We start from the raw sequence: 24,223 nt of genomic DNA on the forward strand, positions 1-24,223 counted from the left end.
ACCTGACACCCTAACAATAATTGAGGACTTGGTCCAACATGGATTGAATTCAGATGTGCCTGCGCTGGTTAGGCATTGCCTCACCAACACTTATTTTACCTGGAATGGCACCTTCTACAAACAGAATGAGGGTACCCCTATGGGCTCCCCCTTGTCACCAGTGATAGCCAACATGTTCATGGAAAAGTTTGAATCAGACGCCATCCAGACATCCACCCTGCGTCCTTCCCTGTGGAAGAGGTATGTAGATGACACTTTCGTCATTTGGCCACATGGCCTCCCAGCATTGAACCACTTCTTGGACCACATCAATTCCAGACACCCATCCATCAGATTCACCATGGAAGTGGAGAAAGATGGTAAACTACCATTCTTAGATATTCTGTTTGAGAGGAGACCTGACGGATCTGTTGGGTATATGCCCCTTTTTAAAAAAAATAATATTAAGAATAATTCTGCCAATAATATTTTTTTTAATAGACACGGAGGCAACTTGGTAGCAAACAAAGGAAAAGAAAAAAAAACCGTTTTCCCGCTTCCACGAGCAGATGCACGCACACCTCGCTTCTAAAGGCCAGAGAGCATGAAAGAGACAGCCATAAACCTTCCCGAATTACACACAAGGGAGAAGGGGGGGAATTGCAAAAGGGTGTTAAAACCATACCCACACTACAAAAGCCCCCCTCACAATACAAGCAATAGGCGCCACGAGACATATATAATTATTATTATTTTTGGTTAAAAGTAAAAAAAAAATTGGCAACAAGGAAGCAAACAGACGGGTTTTTTGAGCCATATTAGTTAAACAAAGTTACCAACTTAGCCATGAAGATTAAGCAAACATTATCTATCCTCACTCCAATTGAAAACCAGACTACAGTCTGCTCCAGGGGGTCGTGAGTCCTCATTTGTGAATTCAATACTGATATTATTTACCTTTAATAATTTTCTACGCGGCCTGACCGAAGCATCAAAGAATAATTATGGCAGTCAGGGTTGCTCCTAAACCAAAAAAAACGAATTCCCTAGCCCCGGGATATCAGATAAAAATAATAACAGGCTAAGTCACAAATCGTGAATAAACACAAACCAAATAATAAGTATGAAATTGGAGAGGATCTCCTAGGAGAGATAAGGGCGGAGAAGTCTATCATACCTAACCAACATGTAACACTACAGGGAAAGGGGGCTCACAGCCGTCTTTGTCTTCCCGAGAGGAACGGCCAGCAGGCACAAACAAAGCAGGGAAATGGCCCTCATGAAAAGTTTCATGGCGAGTGGGGAAGGTGCCCACGGACAACGGCTCGAGAAAGGAATTCAACAGATGCCTCTGTAAGAATAAAAAAAACACGAGCAAATAACATCTCCCCATAAAGAAATCAAACCACGATAGAAATACCGTAAACACGGCTACAACATACCTTGAATCGCTTACAATCAAATCACAATTATACAAAGCAGTAAAATGAGTCTCATTTTAACTTCCAAACCAAACGAACAGCTGAAAGCTGTGTGAAACAAGGGATAATGCCCAGAGCGAGGGAAGGGATTATATAACTCGCTTAACGCGTAGGCTTTCGCGACCAATATTATTAATAATCCAAACCCAAACGTTGATTATGATTTTGCAATCTCGGTGCGAACGCGAATCGTCAGTCTGGTTTAGTTGATGACTCATATGTAACGCCGTTTCGCGAGGAACGCCCCCCCCCCCTCTTTCCAGAATTATTACTGACAGCTGCTTCTTTGAAGAACTTTATTCCTCCAATAAATCGCACACACGGACACACACACGGACGCAGCTGTGTCCACGCACACAAACAAAAAATAATTATATGGTTCCGGCCTCTTGAACAACTCGAAAATAAACAGAGTGGATTTTCCCGATATAAGCCGAGGCAAAATCCCGTCAACGATATACCACCGGGGGTCAGTAAACCACCGGGGGTCAGCGTCCCACCGGGGCTCAGCCCCTCACTTTGTCTCGTCACAGCCAACGAAGGAGCTCTCTCGTCATCCAGAATGGCAATGTTCGCGGAGTAGCGACGTGCATTGACAAGCTGAGGTCTGCACCACCTAAGAAGAATCGCTACACTGAGCCGCCGAGCTGCGAGTGAAACTGACGGAGATTCTAGTTATCATTCTCGAGCCAACGAAGACATCCAACGTCCACCCAGCAACGAACGAAAGCATCGTTCATCGCCAGAGCGACAACCAGCAAGCAACCTGGAGAAAGGGCGGAAATCGCCAAGCGTCGACCAAGCGAGCAAAGCAGAGAGCACGAAGGAGTGGAGAAAGCCTGATCGAACGGCCGTGAGGAAGAGGACAGCGCCATCGAATGCGTCGTGTGTTTAATACACACACACAGATCGACCAGCACTAACGAGAACCGACTCGTCATCCAGCAGTGGAGAGTGTCAGAGCCTGCCGAACGAGCCGCCGTGCCGTCAGAGCTACAGTGAAAGAACGAGCCGCCGTGCCGTCAGAGCTACAGAGAACGAGCCGCCGCGCCGTCAGAGTACGGGTGCCAGCACAGGGCACCACCCCGCGACCAAGCCTCTCCGCGAACCGCAGCGGGCCGACGCCGCTCATCTCCCAGCAAAAAAATGTCGCAGCTGCAACCCGTACGGGCGAGAGGAAATCTCCGAGTCGGTCGTATCACCTCCCCCACTCACAAACCCAAGGAAGCACACACACACACATCTACATTCCCCGGGCCATGCAAGAATTTATCCAAGAGACAATCCACCTCTCTCACAATGGGACCGACCCTAGACAATCATCAGAAGACTAATTATAAAGTTTGAACACCAGCTGGCCATGAGGATCGTGGCCCATCGTGTGATTAAGAATCCGTCGGTAATAAGAGTGTGACGTTTTTTTTCTCTTGCCTTTTCACTTGTTTCTCTAATCGCATAAACGACCAATAGATTCGTCGATGCAAACTAAAACTCTCGAAATCCTCATTACGAATCGACACGTTTACAGAGAGAGAATATCGTGTCAAACCTGTTTCTTTGTCGTAGAGTCTCGCCGAAGAATTAATTAAAGCAGAGCCAGATACGCTCTCCCACAAACACACGCACCCAACCACCATTGTCTCAAACATTACGTTAACAAATATAATCTTGCCGATGAATGTATTGACATATACTTTTGCCTTTGCATATTAGAGTGTCATATGTTTGTTTAGAATTAAAATTGCTTAACACCAAGTGTTCGAGTGCTTCTTTCCCAGTCCATGCAAAATTGTCTTATTTATAAGAACTGTATCCTGCGATGAGATATGAATTTGGAGACCTAACATAACATAAACACACTAAGATAATCAGTAAATGTTTAATCAAAGATAATCGTTTTATTCTGATTGATACAACTCTGGATGACAAAGCCAAGCTTAATTATCATACGTGCAAACATTAACATAATTGCAAGCATCCGCATAAATTACTACAATTATCTCCGTGATTATCATAATTTATGCATATAATTACACACATTAACATAATTTATGCGATTTACACATTTTTTAAATTTTCGCTAAATTTTATTATTTTTATCAAAATTTCATAATCCGGCATATACAACAGATCCTTGGGACATTCTGTCTACAGGAAAGCCACCCATACAGATCATTACTTGAAACCTGATTCCCACCACCACCCATCTCAAAAGAATTATCTCATCAAAACGCTATACCACAGAGCTCATGGCATTTCTGACCAACACCACCTGGCCAGTGAATTAAGACATGTACATCGGGCCCTCAGGATGAACGGATACTCTGACCGCACCATCCGCCAAGCTGTTTCTCCCACTATACAGAAACAGCCACATGAAACTCCGATCAAAACTATCACGTTGCCATACATAGCAGGCGTGACCAAAAATATCTCAAAAATTCTAAACAAACATAAGATCCAAGTCCGATTCAGCACAGTACATAAAATCTGTGATCTAATTCCATCTGTGAAAGATGTCATTCCTGACTTACAATACCCTGGAGTCTACAAACTGAGTTGCAGTTGTGGTGATTGCTACATTGGAGAAACGAAACGTCATATCTCTGATCGTGTCCGCGAGCACAAGTCAATTCTGAAACACGGCAAAACTGATTCTTCCGCCGTTGCCGATCATTGCTACAACGCTGTGGGCTCTCATGAAATTGTCTTTTCCGAGACCAAGGTGCTCTGCAAACCTCCCGGCTACCATCAAAGGTTTGTACACGAAGCCATCCAAATATAAAAACACAGACATAATTTCAACCGCGATGATGGGTACAAACTTAGTAATCATTGGAAAGACGTTATTAACCATGCAAAAAAATTAACTACACATTTGGACCATCTTATTTGACAGGCACTATTCTTCAGTTACCGTATAGTTTCTTCTTTTTTCACACACTGGTTTTCCTACTTTAAGTTTTACCACACATATTTGCCAAATCTAGAAATAATTCCAGCAACGTATCAAAAGTGCTGTTTCATCTACATAACAAAGGCTCAGTCCCATTCACAGCAGCCGCACATTTACATCAGCCGCACCTTTACAACTCTTAGAACCTCCCAGTTCAACCAGTCTACACAACAAAGACTCATTCCTGGCAGCGGTTTCAGCCTCACCACCTCTACATAAAAAAAGGCTCAGTCCCATTTACAAGCACCTTTACATCAGCCTCAGCTTAACGACTCTTTTGAACCAGTCTACACAACAAAGGCTCATTCCTAACAGCGTACTTCAGCCGCACCGAACCTCACAAAAATAATATCCAGGGTCTACCTTGGCTCCTCCCACCCTCAACCAGTATATATACAAGGACTGTTTTCTTGGAATTTCTCTTACTTGATACAGCTATCGTGCTGTGACGGTTCCACCTGAAGATGGAAGCTTGTGTTACCTCCGAAATATGATTTTTATTTTATTTTACTTTCATTAATTTTAATTGTTTACCTACGTGACTTTACCTAAAATACCTAAGAAACAGAACCAAGCAGCCAACCAGAGGTGCGCCCCTCATAAACAAGTTATGCCCCCGAAGAGGCACGTGTGGGATGACGTTCCCGACGCGCACGTCATCACGCAGGTATGGGCGGTGACGTCAGCTCTCTTTCACAACACCTCAGCCGCGTTCGTGTGTAATGACGTCACGCCTCCAACCACGACAAGCGCACAGCCTGCGGTGGGCCTTCATCCAACAGTGCATTTCAACGCTAAAAAACATTAACCCGTAAAAACAAAGTTTTTCACTATAAATCCTTTATATGCGTGGCATCGGTTTTATTTTATTATTAATTTCTGTTTTTCTTGAGTAAGAGTTTCGTTTCAGTGTGTTGACACACATCCAGAATTATTTTCTGTGTTTAGGAAAAATATATGATTGTGTAAGTGAAAAATTTTTTTTCCTAAAAAGTGGAAAATTTGGGAACATTTTTTTCATGAAAATAAATTGTCACGCACAACGAGTCTGTGTGCAAAATGTCAGCTCGATTGGATCACGGGAAGTGGGTTAAAAACGACCGAAAGATTTGCACGGTCGTAAGCGTGCAAGCAAGCAAGCAAGTGAACTTAATATAAAGGATTTAAAAAATGAACCCGTAAAAAGAAAGTTTTTCACTATCAATTCTTTATATGTGTAGTGACAGAACGGTCACTACTGTGTTGGCCTGTACGAAGGCTGGGGGCCCCAAGGGGTGCCTGGGGGGTCACGTGGTGGAGGGATCCGGACCTTCTCAGAGGTGGGGGAAGTGAGGCGTGTCCTGGGAAGGGAGGCGTGGCCTGAAGAGAGCCAGCCACGCTGGGGCGGAGCCGGCCACGCCAAACCAGATATAAGCGTGGTGTGAACGCAGAGCAAGGCTGTTGTACTGTACTCCAAGGTGAAGACATCATCGGTCGTCAAGTCCCGAGTCGTCGTCCTGGGCCAGGCAGGCCGTTGCCTGCCTGGTCCAGTCTGTGTCGTGTTCCAGAGTGTTAGTGAGTTGAGGAAGGTGGTCACCACCTTATGTACAGTGTTATATTACTTACCGTTTAATAAATAGTGTTGCCTCCAAGCTGCGTGTGTGTGCACCTAATTCGAATCTACTACATTTGGTGTCAGAAGTTGTGGAAATATAAATATTGCTAGGTGTTAACCTAGGGAAGTAAAATGGGCACACGAAAAACAAAGACAAAACTCATCTGGACGCCTTCGTACGACGGGGATGGTGTGACGACCATCCTTTGGACAGCCCCGGGGATGGCAGCCCCGGTGACAGAGAGAGAGAGATGGCGCTGCACGTGGAGCGGCGGGACTGGCATCGCACCGCTGCTTCGCCGCCATCGGGAACGGAGCGATGGAGCCGCAGGGACAGGACACCGTCGTCTCTGCGGGGGCTGGCGGGGGGAGGCCCAGGCATGCGGGCCACGCGGTGGGGCCGCCAACTCGGCGGCTGATCGTGGCGCGGTTCCCGCCAAAACGCTGCTCCCGCCAACTCGAGGGCTGGTCGGGGCGCGGTTCCCGCCAACTCGAGGGCTGGTCGGGGCACGGTTCCCGCCAAAACGCCGCTCCCGCCAACTCGAGGGCTGGTCGGGGCGCGGTTCCCGCCAACTCGAGGGCTGGTCGGGGCACGGTTCCCGCCAAAACGCTGCTCCCGCCAACTCGAGGGCTGGTCGGGGCGCAGTTCCCGCCAACTCGAGGGCTGGTCGGGGCACGGTTCCCGCCAAAACGCTGCTCCCGCCAACTCGAGGGCTGGTCGGGGCGCGGTTCCCGCCAACTCGAGGACTGGTTGGGGCGCGGTTCCCGCCAAAACGCCGCTCCTGCTGCCGAAATGCCGCTCCCGCCGACATCAACGCCTGCAGAAGGGGAGTTCCAGCCTTCTGCTCGAGCGCGAGAGGTGGATGGGTTCGCAAGAGCAGGCCGTGTTCACCATGAAAGATTCTTCGGGCCGTCCCAGTGCTCCACGTTGCCGCCCTCCGATATTCACAGTTTGCCAGGCGAGTCGTGACATGACACGAGAAAAATAATAATAACTTCACCCATCTTGCGTGTGCCGGGTTGCGATCGCGGGTGTTTTTTTTTTAACTCGCTGGTTTGCGGAGCGTGTTCGTCCGGTTGTGTGCGTGATAAAGTGACGCGGCGACCATGCGGGTTTCTGCTTGTAACAGTGTTGTTGTTAATTACGGCGTCGTGATCGGTATCTTCTGGGTGTAGTTAATGATTAATTCGTTGTTGGTGTCCCGAGCTCCGTTGATATCCTGTATGTTGCCGTGTTAATGACTCGTGTTGTTACATCGTTTTGTTGCGAAATCGCCATTGTTATTGTGTATACTGTATGGAGTTTCGCTCGTGATTGTCACGTGTAACTGTAAGAAACTTTGATCGTCATTGTTGCCAAGGTACAGACCGTATGGAGCTTTGCTTGGAATTGTTAACAGTGTATGGAATGCTGGGTACTTGCTTGTGATTATTTACTATGTACGGATTGTCTGGAGTATTGATTGTGTGTGTTGCCATGTGGGGACTGGATGGAGCATTGCGCCAAATGATTGACTGTACGAATTTCATATACTGCATATACTGTATTAATCAATTCGGCGATTATTGTGGTTTGTGTATAGTTTTTTTGCTCTCAAAATTCGAATGCCCTGAGTCCCATGGTTAATGTTGAAGGGGTTTTTGAAATGACAGGTTCGGTGTGTTTCAACCTCACTGGTTGGCTCCTGTCCGTTGTTGCACAGATTATGTCTTTTGTGCGGGAATGCCCCTTGTGTTCTACATCGATCGGGGGTGCGTTTCCGTTAATTGCTGTCAAATTGCGTTGCTCTCTCCACTCGGTTGGTACAGCTGCATGCTGCAATGCGAGTCTCGGAGATGATGTGTACGGATACGGGATGTGAGGTGTATTGTTGTGACCATTGAATATTCGGGATCGTCACAAATTGTGCGTACCTGTTCGGCATTGGATCAGTTCTGTGGGGGATCATAATTCAAATTGTATGTGTTGTGATGGTGTTAAATTGCGATGGTGACATGCTGCCAGGGATTTGGAATTGTGCTGCTGGCTGTCACCTATCTTGGAGCGCAGGTCCTGACCAGGATGGCCCAGTGAGTGTTGCGTGTCTAACATGAACGTTGTGGTCCCGTCATGCTATGGCTGACGGCTTGACCTGACAGCCCGGAGATTGAAACACTCCGTGGTATGTCTAGCCTAGTGAGCTGTGCGCTCACAGGGCTCGGAGAGTGTGGTCCCGTCATGCAATGGCTGACGGCTTGACCTGACAGCCCGGAGATTGAAACACTCCGTGGCATGTCTAGCCTAGTGGGCTGTGCGCTCACATGGCTCGGAGAGTGTGGTCCCGTCATGCAATGGCTGACGGCTTGACCTGACAGCCCGGAGATCGAAACACTCCGTGGCATGTCTAGCCTAGTGGGCTGTGTGCTCACATGGCTCGGAGAGTGTGGCCCCGTCATGCAATGACTGACGGCTTGACCTGACAGCCCGGAGATCGAAACACTCCGTGGCATGTCTAGCCTAGTGGGCTGTGTGCTCACATGGCTCGGAGAGTGTGGTCCCGTCATGCAATGACTGACGGCTTGACCTGACAGCCCGGAGATCGAGACACTCCGTGGCTTGTCTAGCCTAGTGGGCTGTGCGCTCACATGGCTCGGAGAGTGTGGTCCCGTCATGCTGTGTCTGACGGCTTGACCTGACAGCCCGGAGATCGAGACACTCTGTGGCTTGTCTAGCCTTGTGGGCTGTGCGCTCACATGGCTCAGGGAGTGTGGTCCCGTCATGCTATGGCTGACAGCTTGACCTGACGGCTCGAAGGTTGAGACCCTCCGAAGCGCGTTGAAACAGTGGGCTGGAGATTCGTAAGGTTCAGGTGGAGTTGTCCTGTTACGTTGAGACTGTATCCCTCAGTTGTTAGGGTGCATGTTGTGCAGTGAGTGAACGATGGGTCGTCTCAGCTCGGTCGGTACAGCTATATGCTGCGATGCGAGTCTTGGAGAGAGACTGGGTCGTCACAGCTCGGTCGGTACAGCTATATGCTGCGATGCGAGTCTTGGAGAGAGACTGGGTCATCTCAGCTCGGTCGGTACAGCTATATGCTGCGATGCGAGTCTTGGAGAGAGACTGGGTTAAAATCCCACCGATATGGCCGACGCGTGCTGCTGGTTGTGATGCCGCGTCGGAAAGGCGGTGGGGTGGTAACATGGAAATTCCCTCCCGATATAGCCGACGTGTGCTACTGGTTGTGACGCCGCGTCGGAAAGGCGGTGGGGTGGTAACATGGAAATTCCCCCCCCGATATGGCCGACGCGTGTTACTGGTTTTGACGCCACGTCGGAAAGGCGGTGGGGGTGCTAACGGGTGACTGTCATTGCATGCGTGATTCTAACGGGGGGAGGGGGGGGCTGTGCTGGAGCGTAAGTGGGTTAGCCAGTTTTCATGTATATTTGTTGTTCATTCCCCGTTTTCTATGCGGTTCCCTCTTACCCTCGTCGATTATGTATATATTACGTGATTGTATTTCTTATCGGTCGCCTGTCATTTATTGATGTTGCTGGTTCGGAGGCACACCTTTTCGATGTTTCACAGTTGTGTTACAGCCGGGGACGGCTGTGTGTTTATACAGGGGGGGTGATGTAGTGACAGAACGGTCACTACTGTGTTGGCCTGTACGAAGGCTGGGGGCCCCAAGGGGTACCTGGGGGGTCACGTGGTGGAGGGATCCGGACCTTCCCAGAGGTGGGGGAAGTGAGGCGTGTCCTGGGAAGGGAGGCGTGGCCTGAAGAGAGCCAGCCACGCCGGGGCGGAGCCAGCCACACCAAACCAGATATAAGCGTGGTGTGAACGCAGAGCAAGGCTGTTGTACTGTACTCCAAGGTGAAGACATCATCGGTCGTCAAGTCCCGAGTCGTCCTGGGCCAGGCAGGCCGTTGCCTGCCTGGTCCAGTCTGTGTCGTGTTCCAGAGTGTTAGTGAGTTGAGGAAGGTGGTCACCACCTTATGTACAGTGTTATATTACTTACCGTTTAATAAATAGTGTTGCCTCCAAGCTGCGTGTGTGTGCACCTAATTCGAACCTACTACATATACGTGGCATCGGGGCGGCTAGAGTCCTCTCGTCCTCTGGCTTGAGATGGCTGCCACCTATGGGTCAGATGATTGTCTGCCACCATTAAGCAATTGGTAATTAAATATTTTAAAAAAATTCCCTAAACAGTGTAAAATTTTGGAAAAAAAATTCACGAAAATGTATTGTCACCCACAACGAGTCTGTGTGCAAAATGTCAGCTCGATTGGATCACGGGAAGTGGGTTAAAAAACGACCGAAAGATTTGCACGGTCGTAAGCAAGCAAGCAAGCACGCAAGCACGCAAGCAAGCAAGCAAGGGAACTTAATATAAATGATTTAACAAGTAAACCCGTAAAAACAAAGTTTTTCACTCTAAATCCTTTATATGCGTGGCGGCTAGAGTCCTCTCGTCCTCTGGCTTGAGATGGCTGCCACCTATGGGTCAGATGATTGTCTGCCAGTATTAAGCAATTGGTAATTAAATATTTAATTTGTTTTCCCTAAAGAGTGTAAAATTTTGGAAATTATTTCACGAAAATTAATTGTCACACACAACGAGTCTGTGTGGAAAATGTCAGCTCGATTGGATCACGGGAAGTGGGTTAAAAAACGAGCGAAAGATTTGCACGGTCCTAAGCAAGCAAGCGAACTTAATATAAAGGATTTAAAAAATATATTCGCCTGTGGAGGACGCGGGGATCGATCCCGCGACCTTTGGCATGGGAAGCGAGGGCGCTACCAACTGCGCTACTCCGCCACGGCCTGTGGAGGGGTTACGCTCTGGGCTCTTATACTGTGACGTTCAGCCAAATCCATGAATGAGTTCTATTTGAATATATGTAAAATACATTTTTTTTGCCTAAAAAGTGTAAAATTTTTGAAAAAAATTTTCACGAACATTAATTGTCTCGCAGAACGAGTCTGTGTGGAAAATGTCAGCTCGATTGGATCACGGAAAGTGGGTTAAAAAACGACCGAAAGATTTGCACGGTCGCAAGCAAGCACGCAAGCAAGCAAGCGAACTTAATATAAAGGATTTAAAAAAGTACAGCACTCATGTACAGTGCTGACTTTTTCCACTATGAATGTTAAATAATATAACCAACACAGTTACGTGTGTCATTCTCTCTGTCATCCTGTCACGAACGCGTAAACATGCCAAAACATTTATATAGAAAATGTTATATTATATAACAGACGAGGAGAGAGGAAGGGAGGAAGGAACATGGCTAGACGTGCGGTGCAAGGTTAACGACGAGTTTTAAGTGCTGCCGTCATCAACAACAACGACAACAACATCCACAAGAACATCGTCATCATCATCAACAACATCAACAACAACATCCTGATCGCCGGCTCTGCAGTGAAACTCGCGATTCGCCTGCCTCGGGGTGAGTCTCATGTCTGCGGTAGTCTACACAGTTCTCGGGTCCGGATGTCATGTGCGTGTCGGGTGTGTTGCATTAACACGTAGCGCACGCACACGCAACACACACCGCACACAAACAAAACACACACACACCACACTCACACCACACACCCCACACACAGCACTCACACACGCACTACACACAACACAGAGAGAGAGAACAGCTGTGATTGTTCGGGGATGCCGCTGGCGCCCAACAGGCTGTCGTTGTTGTGGGCCGCCTGTCATTCTGTCACTAACGTGTCAAGTTGCCAACATAATGAATTTACGATAAATTGCACGTATTTTTGCCGTTAATTTATTTCTCTATTTTCAAAAACATTTACCAATTTGTAAAGCGCCAATTTATATTTGAGGAAATATTATGCAAGTTTTTATTTTTTATAATTGATTTTATATGGAAAGTGCCAAATCATCCTAACATTTATTTCAGTGATTAACAAGTCATAGCTCTTAGAAGTGAAATTAAATATCACAACTAAAGTTAAAATACATTTTCATTTACTCACATTAAAGTTACATCGCAGGATCGTCAAACAATGTATGGAGAGTGAAAGCTTTAAGTGAAAGCCGCGTAAAGCCGCTCGTATTCGACTTACTAGGTTTTTGGGTGGCGCGCAGGTGGCCCCCAGCATCCTAGTAATATCATCTCTCATCGAGGTCTTTGAGAAAATCTTAAAATCACTAATTTAATTAAAGAATATGCGCTCTCCAATCCTAAGCTATGTGGCTTTCGAGAAAAATATAGCGCAGCCTCTGCAGTGCTAGATACTCTTGATTTTTTCTTCAACAGTCTTTGATCTCATCGTCATTGTGCTATTTTATTCCTCGACTAGCCTAAAGTATTTTCGAATTGTGCAATCAACTTGATTTGCAACTACTTATCTAACCGGAGGGAGAAATGTAAGAACACCAAAATATTATTGGTTCTTTACCGAAAGAAACAAGAATATGAATCCCTACATTCACGAAAGCTATAAATCGAAACACCAAAATAGTGAGGTTTAAGGAGTAGGCAAAATAAACACAGAATGTAAGATAAAATTATCGATGTAAGAAAGATAAAAAAAAAATAAAGAACTTTGAGACTAAAAACAGAAATTTGCCGATTTTGATGGTGAGAATTTTTATGTTAATACACTTGACATAATAAATGATATATAACTCAGCCATGAAAAATATATGTCAGATATTAGTCAATCGCTGGCAGACGATTGCGCCCCCATTCCCCCCCCCCTCCCAAATATAATAAAAATGTACCAAGAAAATCATATCTTGCCAATTTCTACAAAACACTGTAGCATTTCAAATAAATAAACATTCCAAATAGAAAGCATGCATTCAATTACAAAAGTGCATCTATTCTCAATGCAACTCTACCATGGCAGTATCAACCATTACCTCATCTCCAAGATTTTCTGTTTTGCTGTACTTAAATTTCAGCTCCTTCATCATATCATAGTAATTTTTGATGCGTCCTTGCTTCAAAAACGCGACTGCTTTGGCCTTGATAGGCTCGTAGAGTTCTTGTAGTATCATAACACACTTTTCACGAGACCTGGTATTGTTTTCAATGGTCCAATTTCTGAATTTTCCCTCGAGCTTATCCTAAAAAAGAACAGCAGTTTGGTTAGACTTATGAAACATGTCAGTGTTTTAACACACTTCTTACTTCATCCAAGGTGTAAGAAATCCATGTGATATGGCCAGTTATTCAATTGTATATGTCCCATGATCACATGATGCATAATACTTAGAAAACTGTCCAAAAATAGCATTTATCCATCACTGCAAGAAACGTATGCAAACGAATCATGCATTATAGAGCAATATTTTCAGACCGACAAAACCCGTAGTTCCTTCTGTAACTGTTGCGACGATATGGTGGTTTAATAATATAATATAGGTGTGGTGTAGATTCATATTTGTATGCAATCTGATATTTCATATTTTATTTAATGTTCACTAAATAGATGGACTTTTTTTCAAACTAAGCCAATAGTTTAAGAGCTGATATATATTGTAAAATAAAATAACTTAGTTTAACACGTAGGCTTTCGCAACCAATATCATTCATAATATAGGATTTTTGGCTTAGATCGCGTAAATATAAATGTAGTTAAACCCACTACCAAGTTTAACTTAGGTGTTGCAACATACGATCTTGCCTCTAACTAGGGGAGACAGACAGATGAGGAAATTCTGAAAGGGCATCACATGATGTGGGTTTCATGGTGAGTCAACGAGAAATAGGTGCCACGTGGCTTTTTGTAAAAGAGATTAAGTCATTATCTTGCCTATATAAACCAGTGGCTTGGGCTCTGTTCTGTGGTGGCAACTACGATCATCCAGTCACAGCTAAATTTACTGTATCAAGTGAAGATAAATCTGGTCTCTTGGATTTATCTTCACTTGATACGGTAAATTTAGCTGTGACGGTCCCACCTGAAGACGGAGACTTGTGTTGCCTCCGAAATGTCGTGATTTAATTGAGTTATTTTCATTTATTATAATTTTATTTTATTATTATTTTTTACCTACGTGACTTTACCGAAAAAACCTAAGAGTATTCTTAATATCAATTTTGCAAAAGGTCTATATATACAACAATAGACAAAAGCGGTCAGGCATGGTGCCGGCCACTAACCACCCCGTGTGCCGCTCTGGCCTTCATAGATATTTTCTACCAGCACTTGCCCCAACAGTCTGTTAAGGCTGTAGGGGGGATCCATGTTGAACATGAGATCAACAAAGGTCAGAATCTTCTATTCAGAGAGAGACAAAATTTGGACTCTAGAAAGAAAATGAAACAGCACTCGGTGCAAACAGCGATACAGTATTCCATCGTTATTCACGAACTTGTTATCCTCGAATTTGGCTCTCTGAAAATCACATCTTGAACTCTACACGACTGCATCGAGAAATAGAAAGTGATGAGATAGAGTGATGAGAGAGAATGTGATGGAATAAAGTGGTGATATAAAGTGATGAGTAAAGTGATCATGTGCAGCGTCACCATAATGTAAAGTAAATTCATGCATCAACTATTATTTACTACTATATGTATTGTTATTTACCTTGTTATAATCATAAAATATGTTATGCTAATTGTAATGTATTTAATAGCTTATTTATGCATTTATAGAGATGGTATCACAACCAACAATAGTCACCTGCAGTGGTGGACACCACGTGATGCGGACAATTATGAAGTAAAAATAAGTCCTTTGATTTGTACTTAACGGGCTTGAAAAGGGACTGGTTAGAGGCAGGGAAATTGAAGGGATTGGAGGAAAAATACAAAAAGGAAAGAGCATAAAATGGAGGATGATTGACAGGGAGGACAGCTGGAATCCGTTGGGAAAGTGGAAGGTGTTTGGCTGGAGGGAAAGCCGGTTAAGGAATATTCGTGAAAGGGGTTTAAGATATATATATAAAGAATAAGCGAGAGAGATTGCTAGGCTTGGAGTGAAGGGAATTCTTGAAGACCGTGTCTCGTGCTGGACGAAATAAAGACGCCTATTATTAAAGACTATCTTGTCGGTTGTCACGACATTTTTTAAAGGAAATTCATTAAAACGATAGGTTTTCATAGGCCAACATAATTAATAATGAAATGTGCTATTCACGAACATCTCCGAAACGTAATAAGGTAATATTGTACACATTTATAGTTTTTGGGACATTCTTAAACAATGTTTTTGCTGTTTTTTTTCTTTGGAGTTCAGTAAATCTTGAAAACGTTCATCTCTTAAAGGTGTCCACTTGTCCAACCCAAAAAGTAATTATTCCCTATTCTGCCTTACTACAGATTCACGCAGTGCATACTAATTTCCCCATATGTGACAGCTTTAATGACCTCTTTATAATCCATCCAAATTGTTATATATTTTCACGTTATTATTGTGTGGTTGCCCACCAAAGGCATTTACAACTCGCATATTTCATGGGATAAGACACGGATCCAGCATGTAGCCTCTGGGCAAGCATATGCCCCAAAGGAGATGGTGAGTGAGCCCGATGTCCCCCTTATCTAGATTGTGATGTTGATTTTTTTTAGCTATTATGGCATATCGATATCAATCTGGTAGGTTCGTTAATAAATCAGCTGGACGTGGTTTAGAGGCAGTAGTATCTCTCTCTATAATTGAAATTGGCAGCTTGTGTGGTGTCTGTGCTGCCGTATGGCTCTGAGTTAAGGCACTTTCAAAGAAGGAATTGGACTCTGAAATACATTTCACATGTAATATCGATATCGATATCTTTGAGATTGCTTGAGAAATGCAAATGAAGCAGTGGTGAATCGGACACGCAGGACCTCCCGATATTGGAACTGTGCTGGTGTTTAGAGATTACTTGATCTTTAGGCATGTTTTGCTGGCTGGGTGATCAGAAAACTCATCAGGCCATTCAGCTTATTATGCAATTTTTATTTGAAAAACAAATCCGAAAGATGTCCCATGGTCATTTGATGAATACCTGACTTGCGACAGTTCGGGACCGATTAGGACCTTGAATCCCAGATCCCATGATACTCTGCCTATGATTGGTTGCTGTCGAGGTTGTGCTAACTGACAGTGACATACCTCTGTAGTAGTAATATGGTTACATGTTTATATTTGCAATATAATTTCAAATTCTTATTCAGTTCTACACTTGGTATAATATGAATGTTTATGCATAATAAATGTTTTTTGAACTATATCGCGTAGATATAAATGCGTCGTAACCCTCCACCACCTGACACAGCCAATTAGTAAGGGATTTGTCACGTAAACAAAACGCGCAATTAATTACTTCTTCAACACGATTATGGTGGATGTAATTACCAGCAAAACGTCGTACTCAAGTTGTAAATGTTATGGATTCACTCTCCAACACATCGGTGGGCTGAAAATGTAACTATTTGGTGTTTTGTTTACGTGACAAATCCCTTACTAATGGCTGTGTCGGGTGGTGGAGGGTTACGACACATTTATATTTACGCGATCTCGCCCAAAAACCTTTATTATGAATAATATTGGTCGCGAAAGCCTACGTTTAAAATGAACGTTTGTTGCATAAAAAAAACAAGTAATGGGCCTTCTGTGATAAATTAATTATATACATATTGAAAAGATGATAGAGCTGCTAAAACGCAAACTGCTACTCCCATCTAATACTGATATGGTGTAGAGAGATAATGTACGTAAACATAATTACGAATATTTACAATAACATTTAATAATAACCTCAACTTGTAATGTACTGAACAGTAGTCACTCTCGTAGACACTTAATGACTTAGAAGTGCGAGGAGGAACCACCGACAAGCAGGAAGACATTAACCACTTAGTCAGTTGGTTCCACATTCTACCCCATGCCTTGCAGTCCTCTATATATACCCGGCACCTGTGATAAGCACGGTTGGCTATTTACGGTGCGAAACAAGTTCAACATACATACATATATGAAGGTGTTATCAGCCAATTAATGAGTTTTTATACGTGTAGACGGAAACTCGTATAAAATCCGTGCACGCAAGGGGACAACAATCTATCCCATACAAATGGAAGTTACATGTAGTGACATATCTTTTGATTTCGTAAACAAGCCCTCATATTTAGGGCCTTAGGCAATGTTTGTGAAATTGCGGAATAAAATGGTTAGAACACTGACCTTGAGCTCCTTTATGTGTGTTTTTTCCCGGTCAAGAACTGAGTTTTGATTGAACAACTCCATTGCATCCCGAAAGCAGTCTTCATGGAGTTTGCAGAGCTCCTGTACAGGTAATGGAAACCTTGTCTTTACTGACTCCATATTCTTGTTGTAGTTATTAATCGCTTCGTCCTTTGCTTTCTTGTTTGATGTGTTCACCACATGTGTTAGAGTACTCTCAATACACAGTTTGAATTTGGGATTATTGGAGTTAATGACGTACTCCTCCACCAGTGTCAGGAATGCTGTCCGGCAAAAGTGGGAAAAACATTCTTGATTTGAAGCTTAAGAAACCAGATCCACACATTAAAAAGCTAGATGTTAATAAGACTGTTGTCAATTATAGTAGCAGCACAATCTCCAATAGCCTAAAATCGGTACTAGCTAGAGGGCTGAATTTTGCTGTCACCCCAAATCATATCCCAGTGGATGATATAATTGCCCAGGTAGATGTAGCCCTTAAAGGCTTGGGACACATCCCGACAGACTTGGCAAAATCTGAAATCGCCACAATCTTAAAAAATGTTAGGAAACCCATTAGTAACATCAGCAAAGAGGAGTGCTCTGAACTCGCCAAATTGAAAAATAGAGATAACATAGTTATCCTCTCAGCCGACAAGGGCAATGCTACTGTCATTATGGATAAAACCAAATACAACATAAAAATCCAGGAACTTCTTAATGATGGCAGTTACACCAAAATTAACAAAGTTCCTACCAACCACCTGGCTACAAAAAACAACAATATCATTACCAGTTCTACTTCTCTAATCGAACCTTGCAAACGGCTCTCCCTAAAACCTTTACTACTAGACCACCCAGATTCTATGGTCTTCTAAAAATCCATAAAGAAGGCACTCCACTTCAGCCCATCGTTTACACTATCAACTCACCTACCTAAAAATTGGCCCGTTTTCTGTCTGTTACATTGCTTCCATTCACGGGCAAGACTACCTCAGGAGTATGTAACTTAGCTGACTTGGTCTCTCAAATCAAGGGCATTTCACTATTCCCAGATTATTTTCTCGTCAGCTTTGATGTAGTTTTTCTGTTCACCAAGGTTCCTGTGCCTGACGCCTTAGCAATAATTGAAGATTTAGTCCAACATGAACTGAATCCTGATGTTCCTACTCTGGGTAGGCACTGCCTTACCAACACTTACTTCACCTGGAATGGTACTTTATACAAACAAAATTAAGGTACCCTCCCATGGGTTCCCCCTTATCACCAGTGATAGCGAATGTTTTCATGGAGACATTTGCAACAGATGCCATCCAGACATCCACCCTACGTCCTTCCTTGTGGAAGATATATGTAGATAACACTTTCGTCATTTGGCCACATGGCCTGCCAGCATTGAACCAATTTATCAACCACATTAATTCCATACACCCATCCATCAAATTCACCATGTAAGTGGAGAAGGATGGTAAGCTACCATTCCTGGATGTTTGTTTGAGAAGATACATGACGGCTCGTTGGGACACTCTGTCTACAGGAAAGTGACCCACACCGATTCCTATCTGAAACCTGATTCCCACCACCATCCGGCACAGAAGAATTCCCTCATAAAAAACACTATACCATAGGGTCCACTGCATTTCCGACTAACACTACCTAGCCAGTGAACTGGAACATGTTCACCAGGCCCTCAAGATGAATGGGTACTCAGACCGCATTATTCGCAAGCTGTGTCTCTAACCAGGGAGAAACAACCCCCTGAGACGCCGATCAAAACCATCACGTTACCATACATAGCAGGCGTTACCAAAGAGATTTCCAAATTATAAAACAAGCACAAGATCCAGGTCCGATTCAATACAGTACGCAAAATCCGTGATTTAATCCCATCTGTGAAGGGTGTCATTCCTGACATGCAATATCCTGGAGTCTACAAACTGAGTAGTACCTGTGGTAGCTGTTACATTTGGGGAAACGAAACGACATGTCTCGGACCGTGTTCGTGAACACAAGGCAGATCTGAAACACGGCAGAACCAATACCTCTGCCGTGGCTGACCATTGTTATAACGCTGTGGGCTCGCATGATATTGTTTTTTCCGAGACCAAGGTACTCTGCAAACCTTTGGGCTACTATCAAAGGTTTGTTCATGAAGCCATCCTGATATATAAACATAGACATAACTTCAACCGAGAAGATGGATACAAATTGGGCAATCATTGGAATGCTGTTGTTTACCAGGTAATACTTGAACTGTTTATGGTTGTTCCATCATATCTGCCAGGTGCTGGTCTGTTTTTTGTCCGAGTTAATTTCCCCCCCGCATCCCCAGTGTTTGGCATTGCTGCTGCATTGGCATTGTTACTTCATTGGCATTGTTGCTCCATTGGCAACCCCCCACCTCTCTCTACCCCTAGCTATCCCATCGCCGCCGCAGATCTTACTCTGTCCCACTCCCCAACCCCCCACCTCTCTCTCCGCCTAGCTCTCCCGTCGCCTCCACAGATCTTACTCTGGACCCCCCCCCCATCTCTAGCCCTGCCCATGTACCCTAACTATATGGTCTATATAACCTCGTGCTGCGGCAGCTCTCTTGCCTTCAGCAGTTGTTTCTTGCTGTAGTTGTCCTACCTGATGACGATTGCTTGTATTGCAATCGAAACGTCGTGATTTGTTTTATTTATTTTTATTTCTAACTACGTGACTTTACCAAAAGAACCAAAGAATATGGGAAAAACATGTTGTAGGGTAACATGGTTGTCCATTTTGTTAAGGAAACCTATTAATTAATTTGAGCATGATTCTTTATAAATTAGTGCAGAAATGTAGACGTAACTATCTGTAATGAATGGCCATTAGAAGTTTATTATGAATGATGTAAGCTGCCAGGCCAGATTCGTGGTATGGGAATCATGTGACTCAGCAGAACGTTCCATCAGTGGAAACTGTTTTACACGGTTTTTGCACCCTTTTTATAATGAAATGTAATAAACCAATTGAGACATATGGCACATTTACTATTTTACAAAGGCGACCTGAGTTACATAAAAATGTATATTTAAGTGCACCTTCTAAAAAGTAATCCATTTAACAAATGAAGACAAAATTTAACATTACATAAAGAGAGTACAATGTCAATAAGGCTAAGAAAAAGGTCACTTGCACTTAAAATGTTAACTATTTTAAGAATATAATATAGGTTTAGTAAAGTTTTGCATTGACAATTAGAATTCTTTATTAAAGTTTACATCAAGCCTCTTCGTTTATTTTTTTCAAACTCAGCAAAAGTTGGAATTAAAGATAGATACAATTGCCAGACCAAGGTATTCTAGAAACAAGTGACGTCAAAAATGTTCCAAACCAAACCTATTTTTCACACGAGGTGTGATGCATGTAAAGGGGGCGGCATGTTTTAGGTAACCATCTCAGTGATCATGCCATTATCTTTGGCATTGCTCATACAACCTAAACACCTAAAACTGTTTGAACAACGTCTACACCAAATTTCTCAACATATCATCATCCTGGAGGACTATAACTGCTAAATGCAAACTGCTAAATGCAAACTGCTACTTCGATATGCTCACTATGGTGTTGAAGTTGGATTTTAAATTCTTAATGCAGTTGGGCAAAAAATTGTAGCAGCTACTAAAGGTTGTCAGCTTTTGTGACAACGGAAACCAGTGGAGATCGCTTGGAAATGTGTACAAAAATTGCCATTCAACCCCCATGGGGAATGGAACTCTTCAGCTCTGAGAATGCCAGATGGACAAGTCCATCGATGAAGTTTTGAAACAAACATCTGGAGTCGCTATAACACTGAGATATACTACTATCAATTATAGTACGATAAACTAATACACTATACACGATAACGCTTAAACTAAAACATGATCAACTATACCACTTCTGTATTTGAACGCATGGTGTATGTTATAATATTAGTGTAATGTATGTGTAGTGGTGGTGTTTACGCGCGCCGTGTGACAGTGATGGATCACGGGGCGGCACGGGGTGCGGGGTTGGGCACGCGTTGTGGGCGTGGTATGGACGCGCGCGCCGGGAGTGACGGATGACGGGGCGGCGCGGTGTGGGTGGTGAGGCACGCTGAGATGTGGGAAAACAGGATCGTAGCCAGCGCCCAGTGATTGGTCAAATAGGATGGGTGCTCTCAACGACGTCCGCAGGTGGGGTATAAAGGGGGACGCGCGAGAGCACTCGGGGTTGTTAACCAGTTGAAGATCGAAGACGGAGTTGAAGACATAGTGCCCCGAGACCCCTAGTCCCGCTGTCCTTGTAGGGACCGGGGCCCTGTGTGGCTCGGAGGCGAGACTGTGGGACCCGTGGTTCGACGCCCACGTGGGTCGGGACTGGGGGATCCACAGTCGAGACGGACACCCCGGCAGGGTGTGTCCCGAGTAGCTCAGTGGGTGTTGGTCACCCGAGTAGCTCAGTGGGTGTTTGTCACCCGAGTAGCTCAGTGGGCGTTAGTCGCCAGAGTAGCTAAGTGGGTGTTGGTCACCCGAGTAGCTCAGTGGGTGTTGGTCACCCGAGTAGCTCAGTGGGTGTTTGTCACCCGAGTAGCTCAGTGGGCGTTAGTCGCCAGAGTAGCTCAGTGGGCGTTAGTCGCCAGAGTAGCTAAGTGGGTGTTGGTCACCCGAGTAGCTCAGTGGGTGTTAGTCACCCGAGTAGCTAAGTGGGTGTTAGTCACCCGAGTAACCAAGTGGGTGTTAGTCACCCGAGTAGCTAAGTGGGTGTTAGTCACCCGGGTAACCAAGTGGGTGTTAGTCACCCGAGTAACCAAGTGGGTGTTAGTCACCCGAGATACTACAGTGGGTGTTAGTCGCCTGTGAACCGAAGTTGGTGAAATAAAGAGTGTGCTACCCGTGAAGTCGTCTCCCGCCGAGTTACTACATTACATATGTATATGACTTCACTTATCTGTGAGTTGAGGCGAGAGCAAGCTGCATAAGTCGACATCAAAGAGGGACTATAAAATCGACTAGTCTTTGAACTTAAAACAACACTATTAAACCCTAATGAAAGTTAAAGGAAATCGTTTTTAAATTTGAGATGAAAGCAATAGGGTAATAAAAAAAACAAGAATGAACATACAAAAATACTGTAATCTTTTTAAAAGCTGGAAAAGCAGGAGTGTAGACGCACTTTAACGGAGCATGCCCTCTCCCTGTGTCGGCAGTCCGCAACCCTTGTGTGCTATTCGATCAGTGCTGGACCATGCGCTCGCAGATCACAGCTATAGTCAGAATAGGTTTCTTCCACCTCTGAAAACTCCGAGGATTGTGCCCACTCCACTCCGCCCTCTATGCAGAGATACAACTTTGATTGATGCAGAGGTACCAGTTACGACAGAATGTAGCTGCCCAGATGATCCAGCGGGTCAACTTCTCACCAAGCTGACTGGCGATGGTCTTGTAGCCCATTCCAGCCTTGTGCAGGTCTACAATCTTGTCCCTGACATCCTTGGAGAGCTCTTTGGTCTTGGCCATGGTGGAGAGTTTGGAATCTGATTGATTGCTTCTGTCTTTTATACAGGTAAAAAGCTGAGATTAGGAGCACTCCCTTTAAGAGTGTGCTCCTAATCTCAGCTCGTTACCTGTATAAAAGACACCTGGGAGCCAGAAATCTTTCTGATTGAGAGGGGGTCAAATACTCATTTCTCCCATTAAATTGCAAATCTATTTATAACATTTTTGACATGCTTTTTTTCTGGATTTTGTTGTTGTTATTCTGTCTCTCACTGTTCAAATAAACCTACCATTAAAATAATAGACTGATCGTTTCTTTGTCAGTGGGCAAACGTACAAAATCAGCAGGGAATCAAATACTTGTTTCCCTCACTGTATCTGTGTATGTGTACGGTTTTAAAGATACATTTTGAAAGATATTTTCACCCGGGCAACTTCCCGCTAGTAGTAAATAAATAAATAAAGAGAAATCGCACTAAATCGATAATTAAACCACCAAGTTTAGGGACGAAAAAACGGAAATGCCTCTTCCCACCGCGAGGCTCGAGGGGGGGGCCTCCCGGCAAAAAAAAAAGATCGGTAAACCCCACGGTCCGAGAGCCAAATCCCCCGCAAGCGAGCGTACGCAGACATACAGACGGACAAAAAATGCCTTTTATAGGTTAGACTAGCAGAAGTACCCGGCGTTGCCCGGGTGAAAAATATATTTCTTAATAACCTTACATATATACACAGATACTAAGGTATTGTCAAAGCCCGGTGTGCTTTGACAATACCTTTCACCACTCACAACTCACCCTCACCACTCATCCTCACAACTCACCACTCACCAATCTCCCTCACCAATCTCCCTCACCACTCACCCTCACCACTCACCCTCAGCACTCACCAATCACCAATCACCAAACACCCTCACCACTCACTCTCACCACTCTCCCTCACCACTCTCCCTCACTACTCACCACTCACTCTCACCATTCACCCTGACCATTCAGCCTCACCACTCACCCTCACCACTCAACCTCACCCTCACTACTCACCATTCATCCTGACCAATCACCACTGACCAATCACCACTCACCACTCTCCACTAACCCTCACCACTCAACCTCACCACTCACCCTCACCACTCACCCTCAAAACTAACCACTCTCTCACCACTCACCCTTACCACTCACCCTCACTACTCAGCACTCACCACTCACCCTCACCACTCACCCTCACAACTCACGCTCACCACTCACCACTCACCCCTCACCGCTCACCACTCACCCATCACCACTCACAACTGCCACTCACCCTCACCACTCACCCTCACAACAACCACTCACCCTCACCACTCACCTTCACCGCTCACCACTCACCCTCACCACTCACCCTGACCACTCACCCTCACCACTAACCCTCACCACTCACCCTCACCACTCACCCCTCACCATCACCACTAACCCTCACCACTCTCCCTCACCACTCACCACTCACCGTCACAACCACGACTCACCCTCACCACTCACCCTCACCACTCAACCTCACCCTCACTACTCACCATTCATCCTGACCAATCACCACTGACCAATCACCCACCACTCTCCA

The 24,223-nt window shown here is 44.7% G+C and overlaps 1 protein-coding gene across 7 annotated transcripts in view; it reads right to left on the reverse strand.

Annotated features, from left to right (window-relative positions):
• The window catches only part of LOC144737870 (guanylate-binding protein 2-like), a 234,684-nt gene that overhangs the window by 178,286 nt on the left and 32,175 nt on the right, over nucleotides 1-24,223 (reverse strand). For all 7 annotated transcript variants that reach the window (XM_078620753.1, XM_078620754.1, XM_078620752.1 and 4 more), the window contains exons 6-7: nucleotides 17,142-17,425; nucleotides 12,886-13,092 (exon numbers count right to left, since the gene is read on the reverse strand). In XM_078620753.1, the coding sequence (XP_078476879.1) occupies nucleotides 12,886-13,092; nucleotides 17,142-17,425 (491 nt within the window). The remainder of the gene's footprint in view (nucleotides 1-12,885; nucleotides 13,093-17,141; nucleotides 17,426-24,223) is intronic.

This window comes from Lampetra planeri, chromosome 74 (assembly GCF_965212315.1).
Source record: "Lampetra planeri chromosome 74, kcLamPlan1.2.h2, whole genome shotgun sequence".
Classification (NCBI taxonomy): domain Eukaryota; kingdom Metazoa; phylum Chordata; class Hyperoartia; order Petromyzontiformes; family Petromyzontidae; genus Lampetra; species Lampetra planeri.